The sequence below is a fragment of the Psammomys obesus genome, unplaced genomic scaffold, assembly GCF_907164565.1.
Source record: "Psammomys obesus unplaced genomic scaffold, mPsaObe1.curated_primary_1811, whole genome shotgun sequence".
In the NCBI taxonomy this organism is placed as follows: domain Eukaryota; kingdom Metazoa; phylum Chordata; class Mammalia; order Rodentia; family Muridae; genus Psammomys; species Psammomys obesus.
The window spans coordinates 37,393,445-37,417,012 of record NW_026592118.1 but is presented as its reverse complement, the minus strand read 5'-3'; the positions used below and the strand labels follow the sequence as shown (position 1 = coordinate 37,417,012).

The 23,568-nt window shown below is 36.8% G+C and overlaps 2 protein-coding genes across 3 annotated transcripts in view; one reads left to right on the top strand and one right to left on the bottom strand.

Annotated features, from left to right (window-relative positions):
• Positions 1-19,859, bottom strand: part of Phf14 (PHD finger protein 14) — a 147,134-nt gene extending 127,275 nt beyond the window's left edge. For both annotated transcript variants that reach the window (XM_055612742.1, XM_055612743.1), the window contains exons 1-4: positions 19,498-19,859; positions 18,955-19,065; positions 11,683-12,428; positions 4,849-4,993 (exon numbers count right to left, since the gene is read on the bottom strand). In XM_055612742.1, coding sequence (XP_055468717.1) covers positions 4,849-4,993; positions 11,683-12,428; positions 18,955-19,065; position 19,498 — 1,003 coding nt within the window. In that variant the 5' untranslated portion in view covers positions 19,499-19,859. The remainder of the gene's footprint in view (positions 1-4,848; positions 4,994-11,682; positions 12,429-18,954; positions 19,066-19,497) is intronic.
• A 1,828-nt stretch (positions 19,860-21,687) lies between these two features.
• On the top strand, positions 21,688-22,258 carry LOC129680966 (NEDD8-like). The gene has a single exon (XM_055612869.1). The coding sequence runs from the start codon at positions 21,751-21,753 to the stop codon at positions 21,991-21,993; it is 243 nt and encodes an 80-aa protein (XP_055468844.1). The 5' UTR covers positions 21,688-21,750; the 3' UTR covers positions 21,994-22,258.
• Positions 22,259-23,568: the final 1,310 nt, after the last annotated feature.

Below are 23,568 nucleotides of genomic sequence, written 5' to 3'. Positions count from 1 at the left end.
AAACTCACACCTATTGTTTTCAAAGATAAGATGATCATTACTTTTTAAAAAGTAGTAAAATAAAGTTTCAATAATATAGACAGATCAAGTACAAATATTAATAGTTTTCTTATATATTAGTAATAGCTTCTTTGAACTATAACCTCAATTATCCTATTTATAATAGCAGTTATAAATAATCCAGAAAAAACTTATTGTTAGGAGACAGTTGCCTGGGTCCAGCTGTCCTTTTGCTGTTGTTGTTGCTTAGGTTTTTTTCTTTATTATTATTACTTATTACAATTTATTCACCTTGTATCCTGGCTGTAGCCCCCTTCCTCAACTCCTCTCAGTCTCACCCTCCCTCTTTCTTCCCCCCATGTCCCACCCCTAGTCCACTGATAGGAGAGGTCCTTCTCCCTACTATCTGGCCCTAGCCTCTCAGGCATCATCAGGACTGTCTGGATCCTTTTTTTTTTTTCTGTGGCCTAGTTAGGCTACCTTGCCAGGGGGAGATGATCAAAGCCCTCCTTAGATGTAGCACATGGCAGCTCAGTCTCCAAGTGAGTTCCCTAGTAAGGGGAGCAGGAGCTGTCTCTGGCATGAACTTAGTGGCTGGCTCTTTGATCACCTCCCCCTGGGAGGTGCAGCCTTACCATGCCACAGAGGAAGACAATGCAGACAGCCCTGATGAGACCTGATAGGCTAGGGTCAGATAGAAAGGGAGGAGGACCTCCCCTATCAGTGGACTAGGGGAGGGACACAGGGGGAGAAGAAAGAAGCAGCGTGGAAATGGGAGGAGACAGGGAAAGGGCTACAGCTAGGATACAAAATAAATAAATTATAATAAATAAATCCTATGAAATGGAAATTACCCTCAGTGTGACAATGAAATAGGGATAAGCAAATTGAGTCCATGTCCTCAACACAACAGAAGTCTCTAACACTAACAGCAAAGGTTATCTCTGCACCATACATCAGCAATAACATTCACAGACACAAGCACCCACCACACCATCATTATTGGCCACCACGACAAACACAGGCAGTAATGTTGCAGGTTCCATTGTTCCCATTCTCTAGATCTGCTTTGGAGAATCTGAACTACACCTAGATGGGAATAAAAGTCACAGTCTTTGTACAGTTAGTGTTTCTGCAACAAACTACTCAGCACTGAAAAATGTACAACATGAAAAGCTAGCTCATGATTCAGATAGGTGGCTAGAGAGTCAAAATAGCATGGCACTGGAGTCATAGCCTCTGACACCACATGATAAAGAACTAAAGGGGTACATGTGCAAGAAACTGCTGAGAGTCAAGGCTGAACAACAACCCCTTCTTTTTGTAAGCAATATAATCCCATAAGATCTGATTCCCCATAGCATGACAGCATTAATCCATTAGTAAAGGTTAAACCCCAGTGATGGTTACTCTTGCCAGCTTGAAGGGATTTAGAGTATCCACAGACACATATCTCTGAGAATGTCTCTGAGGTTAGGTATCTAGGTTAGGTCAAAATAACCAAGGCAGGAAGACCCACCCCAAATGCAGATGCCAACATTCCATGAGGGGAGTCCTAGACTTGATAAAAAGGAAAAAAGAAGCTAAGCAACATTCATTGTTCTATGTTTCCTGACCACTAATACCATGTGACTAGCTGCTTTCGATTCCTGCTATTATGTTTTCACCACCCTCAGGATGAATTGTATCCTCTCAGAGGTTCAACAACATCAATAGTACAACACTGGGGACCAAACTTCCAACACACAAATCTCTATGACACAAATCACATCCAGATATAAAATTTACATATACCATTCTCTTTCTCCTAAATCTCAAGCCCTCTCTGTGCCCTCTATCACCTTTGCTACTACCTATTTTACTAACAAAATAAGAAATACTCAACAATTTTCAAGTGCTGCAATCACCCATCTAACAATTTACATCTATAACCATATATTCTCTTTCCCCGATAGTTCCCCCTACTCTCATCTGCTCCATCTCTACATGAAGTCGGAGCTTACCCCTCTAACCTTGTACACAAAACCCTCACACCCCTACCTTTCCTACATAATCAATTATCAATTCTCCTGTCTCCTTGGGTCCTTCCTATCATCACAAAACATGCAATAGACTCTGCATTTGGCTGCCTTTTGACAGCCTTCCATGATCAATAGTGTCTACTAGTCACACTCTTGGAATGGCCCCTCCTACATCTGACTAGCTTTGGTTTATATGAACAATGTAACACAGCAGATACATACTATATATGTACCAAATTAGGTCGAAATATATATATATATATATATATATATATATATATATATATATATATATATATATATATATATATATTAGCTCTTTCATATAGTCATCGCCATCTCTCCTGTCTTTGATCACTCATATAATCATCTCTAAGTCTTCTGCTCTTTAATCAACTACTCTGAAATCAATATTGAGGTAACATATGTAAGTGGAAAACAGTGTGGATCTGCCCGACAGACACCAAACAATTAAGACTTACCATATTTAAGTTTAGAGCAAAGCCTCTGGCACCAGTTCTAGAATGTCTGCAACCTGGGCCAACAGCTTTTACCTGCAATTTCAAAGATCCTACACCAAAACCACCCAAAGATTCTGAAGAGCCAGGATTAAAATATTCAATTTGAGATTCTTACTCACTAAAATGATGTAAGTTACAAAGGTCTGTTGTTTTACGCTACCATGTTTGGGGCTAATTGTTATATAAAAATTGATAGCTTAATATGGTAACTAAATTATAGGACAAACCCTCCCTTAATTTCATAACCTTATCAGCTACAGTCATATCTCCTTGCATCTCTTTATATAAAAGTTTATCATAAAATTTACATCTAGTCACATATTTTACTTTTCCTTCCTTGAACTCTCTAGGATCAAGATCATCAATGTCTGTCAAGTTACCTAAATCCAATGCTAAATTCTGTTATAATTGGTTTTTGTTTTCCCTATTTGAGGATTTTGAATTCTGCTATAAAAATCCTGCAAAATAAAACACAGGAAGCCTACATGTATCATATAGAGACAAACAAAATAAAAGAATACTTGCATTAAACAAAACAGTAGAGGACAAAAATCAATAACATGGGGCACATAATTACTAAATATGCAAGCTTGCATATTCTAAAGAACTGGGATTAAACTATTCAAAATGATTTACCTTGGCCACCTATTTATGACGCCTATTTTGATATCGTTTATTCACTGCCTAAGAAACAAAACTGATAGGTACTCAGCAGGTCTTATTTTGATTTTCTAATATAAATTTTATGATAAACTGAAGCCATCTGTATTTGTCCTTGCATCTGCACAATGATATAATCCACCCAGGGGACTTTATATGTTGGCTCCTGTCCTTGCAACCACTAACAGCTGATAAGGCAGAGAGGTAGGACTACAAATGTTGTCCTCTAGCGTAGTAGTGTAGTTCTTGTCTATATTTCATGTTTATATACTAAATCATGCAACATATGTAACGTCTGTCGAGTATGTTTTGTGTTTTCTTTTGTGTGTTTGGAATACATGGGTGTGTCAGTCAGTGCATGTACATGAGGACAGGTGTATGAGTGGGTGGATGTATACATGTGTGTGTGGAAACCTGATGTTGATTTTGGGTGTCTTCTTCAATCACTCTCTACCTTATGTATTGAAGCACTGTTACTGACCTTAAATCTCACTGATAATGTTAGTCTTGCTAGTCAGCTTGTTATAGGATGCTGTTTCCACCTCCTGAAGGCTGACACAAGGGGAAGGCTACCACGCCCACCTGAGTTTTACATGGGTGCTAGGAATCTGAACTCTAGTGCTCAGCTCCATAAGTGCTTTACTGGATAAGTGACCAGCCCCTAGCCCATCAGTGATACTGTTTGTCTCCTAAACTGATTCAGCACCTGCTAGTGGTGTTCTTCAAGGCTACCATTGAGCCTGGGTAATTTCACACATGAACTGGGTCCTTATCTAACTCTAAACATATTATTAGACAGCTAAAGATTTTCCCTTTTTGAAACATTTTGTCCTCTGTTTAGTATATAGTTATCTCCACACTATTGCATTCCTCATATCCGCTTAAGTACTAAAATGCCTGCTACATATACTCTTCAATAAATATCACAGTCTTACAGATTTAAGTATCATCTTCAGGCCAATGAATCGTTAATCTTTATGTCTGGTGCAAGAAGAAAACTGCAGTCAGCAGACAGCAGAAACCATAGCAAAAAATAAGAAAAACTAGGAATAGGTACTATCATGAAGAAAAATATAACACTTACCTCTAAAGAACACACAGACATATACAGAAACACATATAGAGAGAAACAAACACACACAAAATAAAATATAATAAAATCAGGATGGAAGAGATATTTCTGTGGGTCAAGTGTCTGCATCCATGTAAAAAAGTGGGCTTGTTAGTACATGCCTGTAATGCTACCAATGATGGGCATAAACAGAAGGGTCCCTAGGACTCAATGGCCAGACAGTTCATTGAAATAAGCAAATGTCATGTGCAGTGAGAAATTCTGCCTCAAAATCTAAGGTAGACATCAGCCTCTGTCTTCCACACATCCATGAAAACAGGCAAATATGCATGCAAGTGCTAACGTACATACACACAGAGAGACGCACAAGAGGCTCACACATGCATATACCACATACATACACAAAATAAACATATTTCAAGAACTCACCATACATTTTGAACTGAACCACCACATCACATAACAGTGCAACAGAACCTTATGAGTACAAATAGAAAGCAGTTTTAACTTCCTTTGAACAAGATTTCAACCAGCTATTTCTAACAACAACAAAAAAAAAAAAAAGCAAAATTACCTTCATGAACTGTAATGCCACAATTGTCACATTGAATTATTTCATCTGCATCTTCACTATTATCTCCAAGACAAACACAGCAAATCAAAATGTGGTCCATTTTTTGAGAACTCCAGTTTTGACTCTTCTCAAGAATCAGCGAGTCCTAATATTAAAATACATCAGAAAAATCACACTTTAATTAAAAAGTAACTTCATACACACCATTCTCATTTTAAAACACTGTTTCTTGTAACTTCAAATTTATGTGGCATTCTATTAGTAGCTCCAAAGTGTGCTACACTACTGTCAAAGAACCCTTTATACATCCTTTTGGTCTGTCACTCCTCTGCAGGTGACATGGATTCTTCCCTCTGCAGAAGGAGAAGGCACAGGCATGCAAATAGCTCTGTCTGCTTTGGCATTTGACAATGGCCCTTAAACTGGAAAGAAAAGAACAATTAATCCTCAAATAACTGCCACTCTCAATATAGACTTTCAAGGTCTAAAATGTGGTTCCTATACTTTCAGTAAAGTTACTACCTAGAAAAGACAAGACACACATATACAAAACAGAAGGAAATAAGCTAAAGAATGTATAAGCAAGTATGCATATGATGTCTGGGAAACTCAGGACTACAAAGCGTAAAAGGTCCAGAGTTACCCAGCTACTCACAAAGATCCTGAACACATAATCTGCATATGTAGCTATAAAAATAAAATTTTAATGATTCAACTTGAGTAGTTGCTAGAAAAATAGGAAAATGTATTCCTTACATTTATGTCAAGAAAGATCTAGTGTTGGTAATAACAACAGCTAGCTACTATCAATATAAAAGGGGAAAGCTTTAATAGAAGATGAGCATAAAAAGATAAAATTTCAAGAACAGAAAGTCTATCCATTTTAATTTAAACCTTGTGCATTATGGACATAAACATTAATAAGAAAATAGCTCACTCTGGCACAGTGACATACTCCTATAGCTCCAGCTACATGAGAGGATGAGGCAGGAGGATAACTTGAGCCTGGGAGTTACAGACACCAGTCTTGGTAAAATAGCAAGGCTCCACCTCAAAAGACAAGATTAAAAAGTCTTGTTATATTTATATATAACTCTTAACATTACAAAGTGGTACACTGGTATATTTTCATTTATAAATCTAACCACAGTCAAGAACAAAATCTTTAAGTTAGGTATGTTCCATGTCACAGTCACTAAGTATATTTAATTACATATTAATATTTTGCTGGTTTATACCACTTTAAAATCTATCAATACTCTAAAAGGTAACACTTGAAACAATCATTTCAATACACATTGTAAATATTTTTATATATTTAGGGGGAAGGGGCTTTTAGAGACAGATCTCATATAACCCAAGATGCTTTTGAACTTCTAATCCTCCTGCCTCCACTTCTCATTGGCTCTGATTACAGGCATATGCCACAATACCCACTGAAAATCCTTAAAGGTCACAATAATTATTTTCATACATTTTATGAATAACAACTAAAATTAAAGCTGTGAAGAAAATCAGGAAAAATATGACTACCGAGCAAAGTGAGATTATTCTATACAGTATCTTGGTAGTTAATGAACATCATGGGTTTCAGTCTCAGCTTTCACTCAACAACTGTTGAACATACAACATTCCCCTTTATAAAACTGTAACAAAAACAAAACGGAACAGAAATGTTGTTGCAAGGATTAATGAAGTAATAAAGATCCTCAATGTTGCATTGTACGTGCCCTTCCTCCTCTATCTGTATTTCCTGCAGATGGTTCAAAAGAGAAAGATGGCTGATATCTTACAATGAGGCAAGGAGTAGGATGTCTTCTCTAGAAACTCAAAAACAAGTTATAAGCCTAAATGTGCACTAATAGCTCATCATCCCCATGGTTACTGCAAACATTTTTTCATAGACTACCACTTCGAAGTTGTTTTGGGTTTTGTTTTGCTAAATATCACAGATTAGAAAAGGCCCTGGTAAAACAGTCTGATAATGAGGGGTACCTGTATTAATGGACCGTCATTTCATTGACAGAATGAATTCTAAGCTTCAGAAAACGGCCTCATACAGAAAATACGTGAATTCTGTGAATAAAACTATGAATGAGTAAAAAGTGAATTCCTTGAGGTAGAAACTGAATCAATAATCTGTCACTTCTCTGCACGTGTCATGGGGTTCTCCCCTCTGCAAAGCAGAGAAAATGGAATTTTCTGTTTTCTGGTTTTACTCAGAAAAACAGCAACTAAGCTGTCTCTCTGTGCCAATTTCTCACTACATATACTATGCTCTAATGCATGACAATGAGAAAACAACAGTGACTGCTGTGTAGGGTCCTCTGATCGAGTGAGATGGCTTTGTTCGAACTGTAATGCAAAGAATGGGGGAACAATAGTCCTACAATGATCCCCTAACAAGCTGGCCACAATGGTTCAATGGGAAAACCCAAACCAAATTTTTGAAAACATCTAAGTGTTTCTTAATAGAGCAAACATACATTAATGTTTAGGTGTGCTTTAAGCACATTTATGATCAAAATAATAGAGCCCAGTTTTTTATGAATTTATTATTATATTTCTGAAGATATGTGTCTTCTTTCAAAAGAAATTAAGCTAAAACCTTTAACAAAAAATTAATGCAGCTTTACATAAAAGTAAAAATCAGGAAAGTAAGTTATAGATGACAAAAGAAAACTCACCTAGAAGTTAGGAAAAGAGGGTCACCACAGTAATAATTCAACAATTATTTCATTTCTCCCCTTGGAATTTAAAGTCAATCTTAAGGAACGTAAGGGAGATGAAAATACACAGGGCAATATACTTACATGTAAAAGCTAAGCAGAGGGACTAATAGAAGAAAAGGACATGGCTAGAGGGAGGAGGGGAAGCAGGCTGAGTAGAGATGCATAAAGATGCTATGTTGAATCCCAATGTTTGGTTTGCCAATAAAGGAAAACAAACATTAGCCTAAAAATGAAGCATTGCCTAGAGCTCTCCCTGCACTCTACAACATATTTAGTATACACTTGCTGTGTATTCTAGAAGATAATTATAAAATATATACAAATGAACTAATTGTCCCTATTGTAAATTTAGAAGAAAAAAATTCCAATGTACTCTATAAGGAATCAGTATTAAAAGATGAGAAAAAAAATAATATAATAAGTGTTAACAATAATTCTTCACCAATGCTTTTTTTTTAACTTAAGTTCTTAAGATTCTCAAATGTTTGTAAAATATTACAAACTGTTTTGAATAGTACTTACAGCGATGTTTTTCTTCAGAATGTGCAGAGAAAACTAATTAGTAAGTCAGATATCCCAAACAGATATACATTTTCAGAAGGATGTTAAGAAGAACTGATAATATACTGTTTTGTATTTATTTGATCCTAAGTGTGCTTGAATTACTTAAACATACTTGCTCTATGAAAACACCGAGAGGTGTTTTAAGAGAAAGTGTTAATATTTCCTATTGAAAGTATTTATAAATTTTGCCAAAATCTTTTACATATTACTTGTAAACATCAGGTGACACTTGTCATTAAACATAAAAGAGCCTTGTATGACAAAAATTCTTTTACTAAGCTAAAAATATATGGTTGTTCTTATTAAAATAGTAATCTAAAATCCAAACTGTTGTACATTTGATTCTCAATAAGGAAGCTTTTTCCCTCTGAAAAAACGAGACTGCCACTTCTAAGACTGCCACTGCCACAGAACTTCTGCCATTCGTAAACTTTCATCTACAACTCTAGGTTCAGTCTTGAAAATAACAACAGTTTTCTGAAAATATTACACTACCTGCCTTCAAAAAACTTAAGTCAGAGATCAATGGGTGGGCAAAATGGTATCAGTGACACTCAGAAGTTTCAAAACAAAGGACTGAAAAGAACACAGTCATACCGAAGGGGCATCATGCAGACTAAATTCAAAACTGCAAATGCAAAAGCTCACGGACAAAGGCAGGCACCAATACGCAGAAAATGTAACTCATTAAGTGCTCCATCCAACTAAAGCAGCAAAGGTGTGCTCCAGGAAGCTCTTGTGCTATCTGCTTTCTTTTGTTCTTTAGTGAGTGGTGAAGCATTCAAGAAGCTACATAAAGAAGGCAGTGTTACCAACCTGACAACCTACCTCTTCTGTATCTTTTGTGTTTTCATTTTTTACAACTTCTAAGATTAATTTGAAATTGTAAATGCCAATATAGTCTACCTAAATAATACAACAAAATCTTCAATAGTTTTTAAGAAAATAAAGAGATGCCAATGCCAAAATGATTTGAAGCATTTCTCTATGTGCTTTAGGCATATGGAAGCCATCAAACAATGACAGGTACAAAAGGACCCTGATCAAAAACAAATTCCCTTAAAAACTTCCAAACTGTTAGGTTCTGAGAGCATCATTTACTCATGGACAATCCACATCAAGTTTCTGCAAATATAACTGACATTTCAATCAATAAAATGTTGCCAGCCAATAACTAAATATGATATTCTTGTGAATTTTTAAATAACTTTTTACTTTTTTATATGCATTGGTGTTTTGCTTGTACATTTATCTGTGTGAGGGTATCGTATCCATTGGAACTGGAGTTACAAACAGTTGTGATCCCCATCTGGTTGCTGGGAACTGAACCCGGGTCCTCTGGAAGAAGAGCCAGTGCTCTTAACCACTGAGCCATTTCTCCAGCCCCATCATGTGTATATTTCTAAAGCCATACTTTCTGTTGTCTCTAAAATGAAGTGGAATCTTAACACTTAAAGGGAAAATAGAGAAAAATAAAACTTCAAAAACATAGTTGTTAACTATAATGGATTTTTAGTAATTATTAGTACCCAAAATAGATAACTAGAAAGACTGATAGAAACATTAGCCATAAGGCAACAAAAATAAACTTTAAACATCTTTCTTATAAATACAAGATAATAAAAATAGAAAATTTAAACTTATAAGTAATAATCTAAACTAATTAATTTGTTAATTAAAATTTAACCTCTACTTTAGTTTAAAATAATTTAAATATAATTAAAATCATGAATAGTTCTTAAGGAATTAAAATAGTTGTGAATTCAAAAACCGTACTTAAGCACTTAAGCAGGACATTCTCAGAGAAATTACCTTTTTTTGTTATTTTATAGGGTACTTTCGGATCTCATGCCAGAAATATCTTTGGGAAATTTATATATAGGTCCCATTACCTACCAGAATTTTTTTTTTCACCAGAAGGGGGGGAAAAAAAAAGAAAAGTTAACCTATATATGTGATCTTGAAGTATGTTATAAAACTTTGACTATTAAGCACTGTTATCAAGTAGAGGTTATATGTGTATAACAAATACACATCTATACATATGCAAGTGTGTATAGTAACTTAGTAACTTGAATCTTCTCCACAGGTCCTCTGTCATTGTTACTTGTGTGAACATTAAGCTAAACATGAAACATGGGAGATGCTGCCAAAAGTAAGCTCAGTCACAATAGGTATAGAGTAAGTGCTAAATGCTATAAAAATAAGCCAAAAAAAACCGCCCAATCTAGGTATTAGCAAATATCCATAAACATGGCAACACAGCATTAGGAATACAGAACAGCTTACACTACAACCTTAAATAGCACCACACTGTCTCCTCAAATGAGTTTTTCTTTACCTAAAGATGAAAATTAAGAAAGCACTGAAAAAGACAACATTCTTCATAGGCATGAGGGCAACCTAGAAATTAATTAGTGTTTATAATGAAAGTATAAGCTGTTATTTCATTTCTGCTAACATGGAATCCCTGACAGTTTGCTATATATTATTTAAGAGGAAAAAAAGCATACAAAGTTTATAATATGCCTAATTAAAAGACAATTACTACTCTGTAAATCTGTAAGCAGAAAAATATGAAGGAGTAAATAAAGCATAAAGAAAATCTACCAGTTTAAGCTACTTCAATGATATGAAAAACAAAAAATGGTGAAGTAAATTCTGTTGACATAAACACATTAACAGAAATGACAGAATTAATACAGTTCTGCATGTGATGTAACAGATACATCTACATGTAAGACACCAACTCAATCTTCCTTTTGGAAGGAAAACACATAGGCACACAGACAAAGACACAGATATGTTTAACTGAAGTCTTGAACGTTGCACCTCTGGACCAATGGGTAACCCTAACTTGCAGCAGAACTTCAATGGCAGGACTGAGTCATTACTGTTGCTTCAGGATAGAAATGTTTGTTCTACGGGGAAAACATTTGCTTTTATTTTTACTTCTTTGCAGAAAAATTTGTTCATTAAACATATGAAAAAAAAAAGTAAAGTAACATTTTACTGTCACATACATAAAGCAAAGATTGGTGACTATGCTAATGACTGCTACAGCTGATAAATGACTTAACCTTTAAAACAACTCTCTGAAAGTCTAAAAAAAAAATTAGCTATATGTTGCCCTCTTCTAAAGCATTCAAAAAATGTTATATTTTTCTGTGGCTATAGCCAAATAATGTTGAAAGAAAGGTAGCCTCTACTTTCATAATCCACTCAGTGCCAGTTAGTATCTATGAACAGGAGAGGATAGTCATGGAAATAGAAAACTGTCATTTCCCAAGTCTACGGATATAAAAAAGTTTCTCTACATATTTCTCCTTAAAAGATGGAGACTACGGACTCCTGGAAAATGTTGACAAATAGTGGATAATTAAAAGTTTGTTGACCAAATAAATGTCACGTTCAGGGTGTTCATTCACTCCTATACCTAAATAAAAATCCAAGGAAGCCACTTACTATAATGAGCACTGATTCAGAATATTCCCTTTTCCCCAGACAGACAGATACCATAAAAACTGGGTTGATCTACCTCATTACTCTTGCTTTGGGATAGGCTCAGGCTATCATTGGTCAGTTCCTCATCGTCAGCACTGTTTCTGCTAAGAGCTTTACTCTTCTTCTTCTTGCAACCTGCTTCACTAGCAGGGCTGCTATGCTCTTCATCATGGCCCTCATCATTCTCATCATCATCACTCCCACTTCCCTCGTCTTCATCGTCCTCATTGTCTCCATCACTGCCCTCCTTCTGAGATGCCGATCTCCCCTTTCTCTTTACTATAGTAGGTCTCCAATCATTGTCGTCCTCACTGTCATAGTCATCCATATCATTCAACTCTTCCATGGATACAAAGTCCAAAAGGGGCCGGTTTCGACGAAGGTTCCATTTCTTAGGCTCACTGACTTGTTCCTCCGTGGTGGTGGTGGTGGGGACAGAAGGGGAGGTAACAGCAGGAGGACTTGTGGCTGGTGTGGTGGCAGCAGCAGAAGCTGCTGCACTATCAGATACTGTTGCTTTTTCTTTGTCCTTCTCTCTTTCCTTGTCTTTCTCCTTTTTCTTCCTAGGTCTTTCACCATTTTCTTCTTCCTTCTTTTCCATTTTAATTAACTGTTTGTCTGATGACACTATTTCCTCCTCTGTAGGGTTTTTAAGCTGTTCTTCTTTTACTTTAATATCTTCACTCAGTTCTTCTAAAATGTTTTCCTCAGAATCACTACAGGAGCCTTCTCCACTGTCCTTTGAAGGGTCTTCACTTCCATTACCACTCCCTTCAGAATCTGTTGAAAATATGAGAAAAAAAAACCACACATATGTATATACATACACACACACACACAACACTGACACAAATGAAACCACCAAAACTTGTGGATAACTTGCAAAACAATATAAACAAATCTAAGGCAAAGGATGGTAGACATTCCCAACCTCATTAAATAATAAGTCAACAAAGTTGATATATGATTAGTCCAGTATGAACTAATGAAGATGACATATGAAATGTAAGTTAGAATAAATATACTTTAAAAATAGTACCACTGTTCCATATCAAATAGCTGATAACAGTATAAAGTCCTAGAGATAATTAATTTTTCTAAAAATGCTTTAATGGGCACTTGATTATAACTTAATCATAATATAATTTGATTAAATTATTCTTCCTTTACATCCTTCTTTCATAAAATGTGCATACTGAGAGTAATAAATCATATCTCAAGCAAGAAAAATTTAGCCCACTGAAACTAATTTATTAAATTTTTTATTTATTGCAACAAGCATAGATATATGATGGCAAACTTGTAGCAGATAATGTTAGATCAAATACAAAGATGAAAATGGACAATATCAATGGCACACAAAAAAAAATGAAGAAAGAAAATTTCAGTCTTCCTGTTTAATAGGAAGACTGTTTAATATCAATAATATGTCACATAAACTTTTGTTACATTCTAACTACTAAATGCCGTAGAATAGAAGATGCCAATGAAGAAATGAATACATCCTAAAATGATCAGCTATCCACTACTGAACAAATAGGCATTAACCAATTGAGTAGCTAATATAAGCCTATAATCAACAATCTGCTTTCATTCCTGCCTAGGTCAGCAGAGTCCATCTCAATCCAGCACTATTCTTTATTCTAACCTTGTCTGCACTTAAAATATTTAGAAAGGAGGATAAATGGAAGTGGATAAAGAGGGAGAAAAGTATTTTTATCCCAAATGTAAAATCTATAGGAAATTAAGTTGTCTGCATCTATAACCAAGAAAATAGAAATGCTAAAATAGTATAAAGCATTACTGCTTCTACACAATTTTAATTTCTATGAATTCAACTTTCCTTGACCTCTAAAATTAACTGGGATTTGAAGGTACAAAAGTTAATTAGTATATCTAAATCACCTCAGAAACCCCATATTCATGGCTAATAATAATAAAAAAATATCATGTGTGTTAGCCCATATAAGAAATGAAAACAAGAGATTTTAAATGACTCAATGAAATTACTACCAATCTCAAAACTATCCAATTTTTCAGTAGTGTTTTGAAGGAAAAAATAAAAATAAAAACCACCCTTATTCTAAACAATCTTACACAGGGCAAAAAAGCACTATCATCTAAGCCAACAATTCCTTAGGTTTCAGACCTTTGGAGCCAGGTACATGTGTTGAAATTTGGAAGTGTTCACATTTTATGAAAGTAACTTAGAATATGCATAATATATTACATTAATAGTACATTAATAACTAAAGTGCTATTCTATAATCAAATATAAATAGTTCAACAGCATAAAGTACAAGTATTTACAGAATATGAAAAATGACAAATTAACTGTTGGTTTCAGACATGTTTTGCTTATAACAAATTTCTGTCAATTGAGAAATTCTTACAGATCTCTAACTTTTTGCATTTAAAGAGCATGGTATCATTGCCAAGCAGGTAACCTGTTTTTAGTTCAAGAGTTCTATAAGTCATTAAGAAAATTTGGATTTTAAAACCACTCACAATAATTAAACCTAACCTACAAAGAAAAATAAGTCCTAGCTAAAATCAACAATAATTTCTACAAATGGTTAAACAATGAATGGCCTTCTGAGAAATAAGCAGAATTCACTATTTCAAATGCAGAAAGGGATCGCTTGTGGACATTAAATAAAATTACGACACAAGTAACACTGTAATTAAGAAAGCTAAAAGGCAAACAAGGAAAGGTCCTATTCCTCTATATCAGTTATCTACAAGATATTTTAACACAACTTAAGAAGAGATACATAACTAAGCTCACCAGTACAGAGTATAGGTTCCTGATGAGAATTCAACTTTTAATACCTAGTAAACTTTACGAATGTCATGGATTTTGTGATTTTATTTTCTATTTCAATACTAATACCAATAATTTTCAAATATAGAGGTAAACTTGTGTTTTTTGAATTGTTTTTGTTTTATAATCATATCTGAGCACAATGTAATTTTGATTCAACTGTTTTAAATTAGTCAATGTATTATTACAAGAATATGACATTTTACTTCAAATTCAAATACTAATAGGCCAACGTTTTAGTCACAGAAGGTAGCATCTGAGTCATAATCTAACAACAGGACCAGGATCTCTGGAAAAACAGCTTTTTCATCTGATTAGCCATCCTTCTCTTTGGTACATATTCATTTGGGGAACAGAGCTATTTATTCCTAAGCGCAGATGAATAATACAACAACAAGAAAACGAGGTCCACAGCTGGCTATATTTTTAAAGGCTGCAAAACAAAAACATTTCATTACCACAATGTCAAAGAACAACTATACCCCATTCCATGTGGAAAAAAAGGAAGAGAGGGAAAGAGGCAAAAAAATAAATAAATAAAAAGAAAGGAAAAAAAAAGAAAAAGAAGGAAAATGAATAGTGTGAAGAAATTAACCACATAATCCAAATAAATCTATCTTACACATAAGGATAGAGTTAATTATTCCCACATCTACAATGAACTTTTTCTGCATTTAAAAATAACGTTAAAATTGAAAAATTGAAATCCTATTCTTCACTTAGTCAAGAATTTTAAACAGCAAACCTTTAAAACAGACAATATCTCAGGATCTCTCAAAGCAACAGTCATTTCAACTGTTAAAGAAATTTTTTTTAGTTACAGAATTCAAAAATCCCTTGACAATATTCAGATTATATATATATTGAATAATCAGTAATCATAGTATCATTATAACAATTTTCTTCATGACAATTATTAAACAATACAATTAGTACAATTTAGAGATTTACAACTATGAAATATAATCTTTGTCCACCAATTCCATAAACCCTGGTTATTCTTTTCATAGGCCCAGCGCAGCAAGAATTAGCACCATAAATAAACATAGTCAATATCAGATCACTAGTCTACTGGTTAATCCTGGGTTATTCTAGAGTCACCTTCAATTGATTCTGTTTCTCTTGGTAGAAGCCCAACATTCAACACAACTCATTCTTTGCTGAATCTAGTTACAGCTGTGCAATCTTGCATTTTCTAAATCGGAGCTTCTCTAGTTTGGACAACTCTTTCCCTGAAGGACATGCACTAATTCCTAGGAATGTTGGCAGTCACTTGGCAGGTACAACAGTAGAAAAGACACTACAGGCATCAAGTACCAGACAAAGATGCTCTGAAGGTCAATGCAATACTACACAGGACAAACCTCCACAACAAAGAAACTGCCAACACAAAATGCCAATAGTGCCAAGGTGTTCTGAGAAACTCACATCTAGGATAAGATCTCAATCTCCTCATTGTTTTCTAGGCATGCTTCTTTTACTATTCTTTTTACTTAGTACTAATCCCAAACAGAAAGAACATTTCCATGTCTCCATACCTTACAGGTTTAATGTTTCCCTCAGCAAGATTGTTTTTCTCTAGATATTCTTAGTTCACATCTCCTCCCTTCACTCCTCAATGAAACTAATTTAGATCAACCTGGCATAAAATAATCCTTTCTCCTGACTTGAACTATATACATAATCAACCAACTCCTGTATTAACCATCATTTTTTAATTTACTTTTATTTATTACAATGTATTCACTTATTACCCATCATTTATTAATTGCAATCTAACCACTTACTTGTTAATACACTATAACACTTGGAAAAGTGTTAATTGAATGCTAATGAATAAAACTTGATCAACTTACACAGGTTAAGCACTACAGAAAAAACAAAAATAAAAACAAAACCTACTAAAGCCTCAACCTGACTCTTCTAGTTAGATTACTTCCAGGAAAATGGCCTCATTACACTAACTAAATAAACCATCAGCATCTAAAGTTAACACACTTTACTTTGTGCAGCAAAGAAAGTGGGAAAGGGCAGGACACCACTAATTTACATTGTTAATAATATTAATGTTCACATTTTCAAGAACATTCAATTCAGGTAACAGATAATTATTCCTCATCCTAGACAAGTCAAATAAAACATCCATGTTGTTTCCAATACTGGGCTGGTTTAGACCTACAAAATCAGTCATTTGTAGGTGGTTCCACCTAACATTCCCATATATGGTTCTCCTGGTAGCTATTAGTATAATTTTAACTGTGCCCTGTCTTAGGGCATATTTATTTTATTGTCCTCCATCAAATATGAGAGGAAATAGTGCTGATCTAGCATAAGTCAACAAACATCTCAGCTATGAGCACCAACACACCTGAGTCAAAAATGGGAAAGACTCAATTGCCACTAGCTATTATTTTAAATGAAATAATTTTCCTCTAGCTTTTTTTCACAATAACATGCAAAAACTACAAAAATAAATTTGTGACTTGAAATCTTAGCTCACAAAAACTTGCCAGGAGCCCAGGCAGTAAACAACTGGGGATTATATGACAAGAGGTGACAGAAAGTATAAGTTTTGGGGTACTTTTAGGAAACATTTATTAGGGAACATATATTCCTTTAACAATAATTAGCATACATCAAGGTTTGGAATATTGACTTGGTTTGATAGCATACATTCTTTTTTTAAAGCAGCTTATAAACTTATCTCTGGATAACTTCATCCCTCATAAAGAAAATGTCTGTGAATGACTCCACCCCAATAAATGAGGAAATAAAATATCTATCAAATCAAGATTTATTGAAACAAAACCATTTTGAACATTTTTTGGAGTTTGTTTCATAAATTCCTATCTTCTAAACAATAACAACTTTTGTCATGTTAGAATCTCATTGACACACCATTACTATCTTTTAGCAGAGAATATTCCCGTTAGTCATCCCTAAGAAAGACATTTTACCTCCTTTCTCTTTCCTTTCTTTTCCTTCTCTGAAAGTACCAAACACCAATGAATCAACTAAGTAGGGGATATAAAGAACTGCAAAGTAAAGGTTAAAAAAGTTAATCAAGGTAGCCTTGTCAAGTGTTGATTGCTGGAGTAAACCCATCAGTTATGACAACATCCAGGTCATTTTGATTTGAGACTACATCAATCCACTTTTAGTATCTAAACAACGAGAAGATTTTGTAGTCAGACCCACTGGATCTATCGGTTTCTCATGAGCAATCCTTTAAACTCACTACCTCTGTGACTGTAAAGGAGTATCTCCTTAATGAGCTATTAGAAAAGTTAAATGAGATTCTGTAACAAATCATAATGCAAATTGTTTGCTGATATACTATTAAGAGTAATACAATGCAAAACTAATTTGGTTTTTGTTTTTTGAGACAGGGTTTGTCATTTATCTTTGACTGTCCTGAAATCACTTTGTAGCCTCAAACTCACAGAGATCCACCTTCCTCTGCCTCCTAAGAGCTAGGATTAAAGGCATGAGCCATTACCACCTGATCGATACAAACTAATTTCATCCCTTCTCAACACCTTTAGAAAGAGCCAGAGAAAGGGAGCAAGATGTTTCAAAATCTAAAACTACATGATGGGATACTAAACCAGGTTAGAGGGGCTGGAAGTATAGTCCAGCAGCAAAGCATATGCAAGGCCTTGAGTGTTACCACAGCACATCAAGAAAAGAACCCATAAGAGATATGAAATTAGGAAAGCTTTTATTTCTCACCTTATCTAAATGTTCATCAAAGGAGTAGAAACAAAGATTTTTTACTGTTCATGTGTTCCCTGATGTTTTTCAGATATAACAGCCAATATGTTTTGCCAATTCCTTTAATGATAACTTAATATATTAAGTACACAGAAGGAAATGCATGAAAGAAAACCATAATGTTCTCTTTCTGCTTTTATACAATGTGAATATCCAACTTTGATCATCTTTTTACATCACTAAATAAAATAAGCAAGCAGGTATGCTTTACCCAAGCATTGCACCTGCTGTGTTAAAGCACAAGGTTTCCTTAGACTAACTTTATTCCGTACGAGAGCTAGTACACAAAAAGAATAACTCCTCTAAGTGTGCCATGTGAGGTGAAATGGGAATAACCCTGCTCAAGGCTAGATATGCCCCCTATTATTCTTAATATACTCTTGTACATCTGGAGCACCTCAAGTCTTCACTTGAATACATAAGCATAAATATATTTAGTGTATAAAATGGGGAAAAATTATTTTGCATCTTTGAAAAGGGCCCTTCCCTACTAGCTTATCATCTGAGTAAATATGATGGGAAGCAGAAGCTATAAAAGGATCTAGTGATAGGATCTTAGGGAAATGTGAGAACTCAAATGATCAAAATAAACGGTTTGTGTTTTTACTGTAAATGAACATCTTAATCAAAACTTGTTCAAAAATAAAAAGTTAAAAATGCACTGAACTGCAGAAAGCTGGGAAGGGGAAGGAGAAAGGAAACGTTTACCTGAAGCATCTCCAACTTTAAAATCACTGTCATCTGAACTATCATAATCAAGAGCTTCCAGAAGAGAAGCGGCCAAAGGCTTCACCTGCCTCCTCTTGGAGCTGCGATCCACTGTTAAGAGAAAATATTACAGTCATTTTACAATCTCACCAAACAGGTAAAGGGAGATGGCAATGACTTCACGCAGGCAATCTCTAATTGAGTTCTCCACACACTGCTTGGGGATCAGTTAGGTTTGGGGACGCTGCCGGCAGAAGGCCTGGTAGCCCCTGAGCTGCGGCTAAGACCAAATCAAACCAGCCAAAATCCTCGAGGACCCCCGCCTAACTTCTTTGACTACTCGGTAACCCCTCCTTCAGACACCACAAGGTCCGGAAACGTACAGCCCACGGCATCCCCGAAGTCCGGGCTCACTCTAGAGGACCACAGAGCAGCTCCTAGCAAGGGGCCTGTCCTGTAGGACCCGCCCAGCCCTCCCTGCGCCGCAAACCCTGACTTCGGGAAGGAAGAAGCGAGAGGGGCTGAGGCCTCGGGTACACTTACTAAGGAGTCCGTGAGGTGGTCGTTTGGAGACCTAGAGAGAGGCTGCGGAGGGACGCGCAGAGGGTCAAGGAGTCAAGTCCGAGAGCAGCTATTTAAGCGGGTCGGTGCGCCGACCGAGCAGGGGCGACCCCGGGGGCGGGTCACCGTCCCTCCCCCCGCCCCGCGCCCGCCCGGCGCCCCTTGCCCCGCGCTCCCCGGCCGGAGGCGCCAGGCCCGACCCGGCCTCCCTGCGAGGGGAACTGCCCGGGTAAAAACCAGAAGTAAAAAGATCACTTTATTAGCCTACACCAGAAACAACAAAAGACCCAGGGTTTCCACAGTCGGAGGCTGACTGTCAGAGACAATAGGAAGAACGACCCGGATACAGCTCTGACAAGAAGGAAGTGAAAACCAGCGCCCGAAAGCCGTTGCCAGCAGCAGGCGCGAGAGCGCGTGCGCAGACGCGCTCCCTCCCCTCCCCCCCCAGCCGAGAGCAGCCGAGTTAAACCGACTGGAGCCGAGTCACTTCAAGAGGGATCAGAGAGCTCACGCACAACCCCTGAAGCTCCGCCCACAGCCTCGGGAAGCCTAGACCTCTCTGAAACCGTTCCCCACCTCCCAAAGGTCATATAAGATCAGTTGCTGATTCTGCTTCAGGTGTGTTATCTTAAAGGACTACTGCAAACCACCGCCACCTACTGCTTCACTGAGTTGCTTTTCCTTAAATAGGATGCCCAAAAGTGTATTTTCTGCCAAAGGTTTGTAAAGGAGAATTGTTCTGTCACACACAGAGGGAGTTTTGTTTTTTCAGTAAGATCCTTATCATAATGACTAATTCTTTTGATATGACCTAGAGCTTGTTTAAACACTTAATGTATCTCACCAGCTATTCCTCTCTCCGAAAGACAATTACCCTGCCTAGTCAACCTCAGATGCTATGATAAGCCTTCCAAACTATGAAGGACATTATAATATTTAATAAATGAGACGTGCTCCCCCTACCCCATACGTAAAAATGTAATGCCTAACCAATAGGGTAAACTCTGAATGAGAATTCCGAGAAAGAAGGCTGATTGGTTGGAACTGTAGCGATGTGGAGAAGGTGGAATGTTACAATTCCAGAACTTAATTACAAATTGCCTGCGTACCCATTCCTTGCCCACCTCCATGTCATATCTAACGTTGTGTGACTAACAGATAAAAATCTGTTTGGAATGGGCTAACTTAACAAAACCCTAGTTCACCACCAATCAAAGGACTGAGAATGTTGTCAGTGTCCAAGGCCTAGAGCAGAGTTCTCTCCATGTTGCCATAACCCACCTACCTGATACACCCACCAAAGTATCTGAAGTGTCTTGATTCATGGGTTTCTTCTGTAACTATAAGAAGTTCAAGAAATCGCAACCTCATTAGAACATGGTGTTTGGAAAGATCTAAATCTATGTTCCCAAGCCATAGTTAGTCCCAAACTAAACTCTTGTCCTCACTGAGAAGAGAGCTATGTTTTTGCATACTTATTAAATGTAAAAGTCATATTAGAGTTGAATTAATTGCTGTTTTGAAAAGGATTAATCTCACAGAGAAAATTTATCCATTTAACTGTATTAACTCTCATATAAATTAAAACTACTTGGAGATATCATCTTACAGAATGGCCAAGATGAATAAAATAAACGGCCTTGTTTAACAACTAGAACAGAATAAAAGAAGTGACCTGGTGAGGATGTGGGGAGAGGGGAGCACTTAGTCACTGATGGAGGGAGTGAAACTGGTAGAGCTACTGTAGAAATCAGAATGGAGGTGCCCAAGGAAGCTGAGACTCTTTCTATCTCAAGATCCAGCTATACCACTCTTGGGCATAGATCCTGAGGGCTTTACATCTTACTGCAGAGGTATTTTGCTCATCTATGTTCATTGCTATTCTATTCATAATAGCCAAAAATTAGAAACATCATAGATGTCCACGATTGATGTTCATTTTAGATGTCCAAGCTCATGACTGGATAATAAAAATGTGGTACATTTACACAATGGAATACTATTCAGCAGTTAAGAAAAATGAAATTTACAGGTAAGTGGATGGAGCTAGAAAAAAAAAAAAATCATCCTGAGTCAGATAACCCAGACCCAAAAAGACATTGTCTTTTTCAATGTTAGGAACATAAGAAAAAGAAAAGTTTTCTGTAATTCTGAACATTTTCTGTGCCTTAGAAGCAAGCCCCTGAACGGGAGAATCAGCACTCTAGCCGCCTGCAGCCCCAACCTGGGAAGAAGATGCTAATTAAAGTGAAGACGCTGACTGGAAAGGAGATTGAGATTGACATTGAACCCACAGACAAGGTGGAGCGAATCAAGGAGCCTGTGGAAGAGAAAGAGGGAATTCCCCCACAACAGCAGCGGCTCATCTACAGTGGCCAACAAATGAATAAGAAGACGGCAGCTGATTACAAGATTCTAGGTGGTTCCGTCCTCCACCCGGTGTTGGCTCTTAGAGGAGGCGGTGGTCTCGGGCAATGATGAACCTTGGTTCCATTTTACGTCCTCTCCCTGTCGCTCATAATGAAGCATCACGTATCCTCTCACTCTCTGGGACACCAGAACTACTGCCCCCTCCCTCGGATGCCCAATCTTGTGTGTCTACTGGTGGGAGAATGTGAGGCCCTCAGAGTGCAGTGTTCCTGGCCCAAATGGCCCTTACTGGCTGTTGGGTTTTAGTTTGCAGTCCTGTGTGCTTCCCTCTCTTATGGCTGTGCCCTTGGTTGTCAATAAAGTATTTCCTGGCCTTCTGGAAAAAAAAAAAAAAAAAAAAAAAGAAGCAAGCCCCTGCCTCGGATAAAATCCAATCCCAGGACGGCCTTGATATGCTAATAAATGGATCACAAGGTGATGTTGTAGTTGAACCAGCCCCAAAATGCCCAATGAAATGAAACAAAAATTAAAAATTAGAACTTTAGGAAAGGTCTCTAAAATCTCACTCATCAGAGCGTTCCCCTCTTGATAACACATCCAGATGGGACTTGAAACTGTGCGTGTGTGTGTGTGTATGTGTGTGTCCCTGGCTTTGGTGACAGCTGAACACCCTGGCACTGTTGGTGGAATCACAGACCTCTTATCAGTGCTAGTTGCTGGCAGCACTCCCAGGACTTACTGGTCCTCCAACAGTCCAACGGTGCATGTCTTCAGCCTGACACAGCTGCAGGACTTCGGCGAAGATGTGGGTCAATTATGCAAGCTTCCAAAGCTTTCTCACCTGAGAAGATCCCCCAGTGGAACACAGCAGCAGCATTTCTTCAGTACCATCTCAACTCTTCCCCACTTGTTGAGATGTCTGATTAACTTTTATATTAGCATGATAGTATATAGAATGTTTCTGTGAATAAACCACAAATATTTGAAAGACAAATCTTGTGTAGACATTCTAATTGCCAAGCGCATTGGCAACCCATAGGTGGTGCTTTCTGCAGTGTAGATGTTAGCTTTAAAGGTTTTGAAATGTGTGCTACATTCCAAATAACCACAGAGGTTACAAACCTAGTAAGGTATTTAGGGGTGGGAGGGTCTCCCAAGGAAGGGGAAATAGAATATAGTGTTATGGAAGATGAAAATAACAGGGGGATTGGGGGAGGAAAACTAACACTAAAGGCCTTTTGAAGAAAAGATAATGGAAACCTGTTTACTGCTCTAGAGGCAGTGGGACCTGGGAGAATGGAGCCTAAAAATGAAGTAGACTAACTTCTCATGCAATAATCAACTTTATTCAGATCATCAGACAAGTTATATTCTAAGCATTAAAAAGAATCACATAAGTATAAAATCACAAGGACAAGCAGCACAGGGTAAAAACATGTTTTTCCACAGAGGTAATAAACAAATAACAATATCCACTTGTAATGAATAATTCACTCCTATCCGCTACTCCTGGTCCGAGCAGAAAAACACATTCCAAGAACCATTATGTGTTTTGAAGAAACTGGAGTCTTACAAGCACTCAGAATTCTCCTCACAAAACTCCATTCCAGGACTGTAACAGAAGCCTACATATATACTATGAATGGATTTTAAATAGAGTATATTTACCCCCCAACACACACA

Coding starts and splice junctions, on each gene's coding strand:
- LOC129680966 (XM_055612869.1), top strand. CDS start 21,751: ATGCTAATTAAAGTGAAGACGCTGACTGGAAAGGAGATTGAGATTGAC.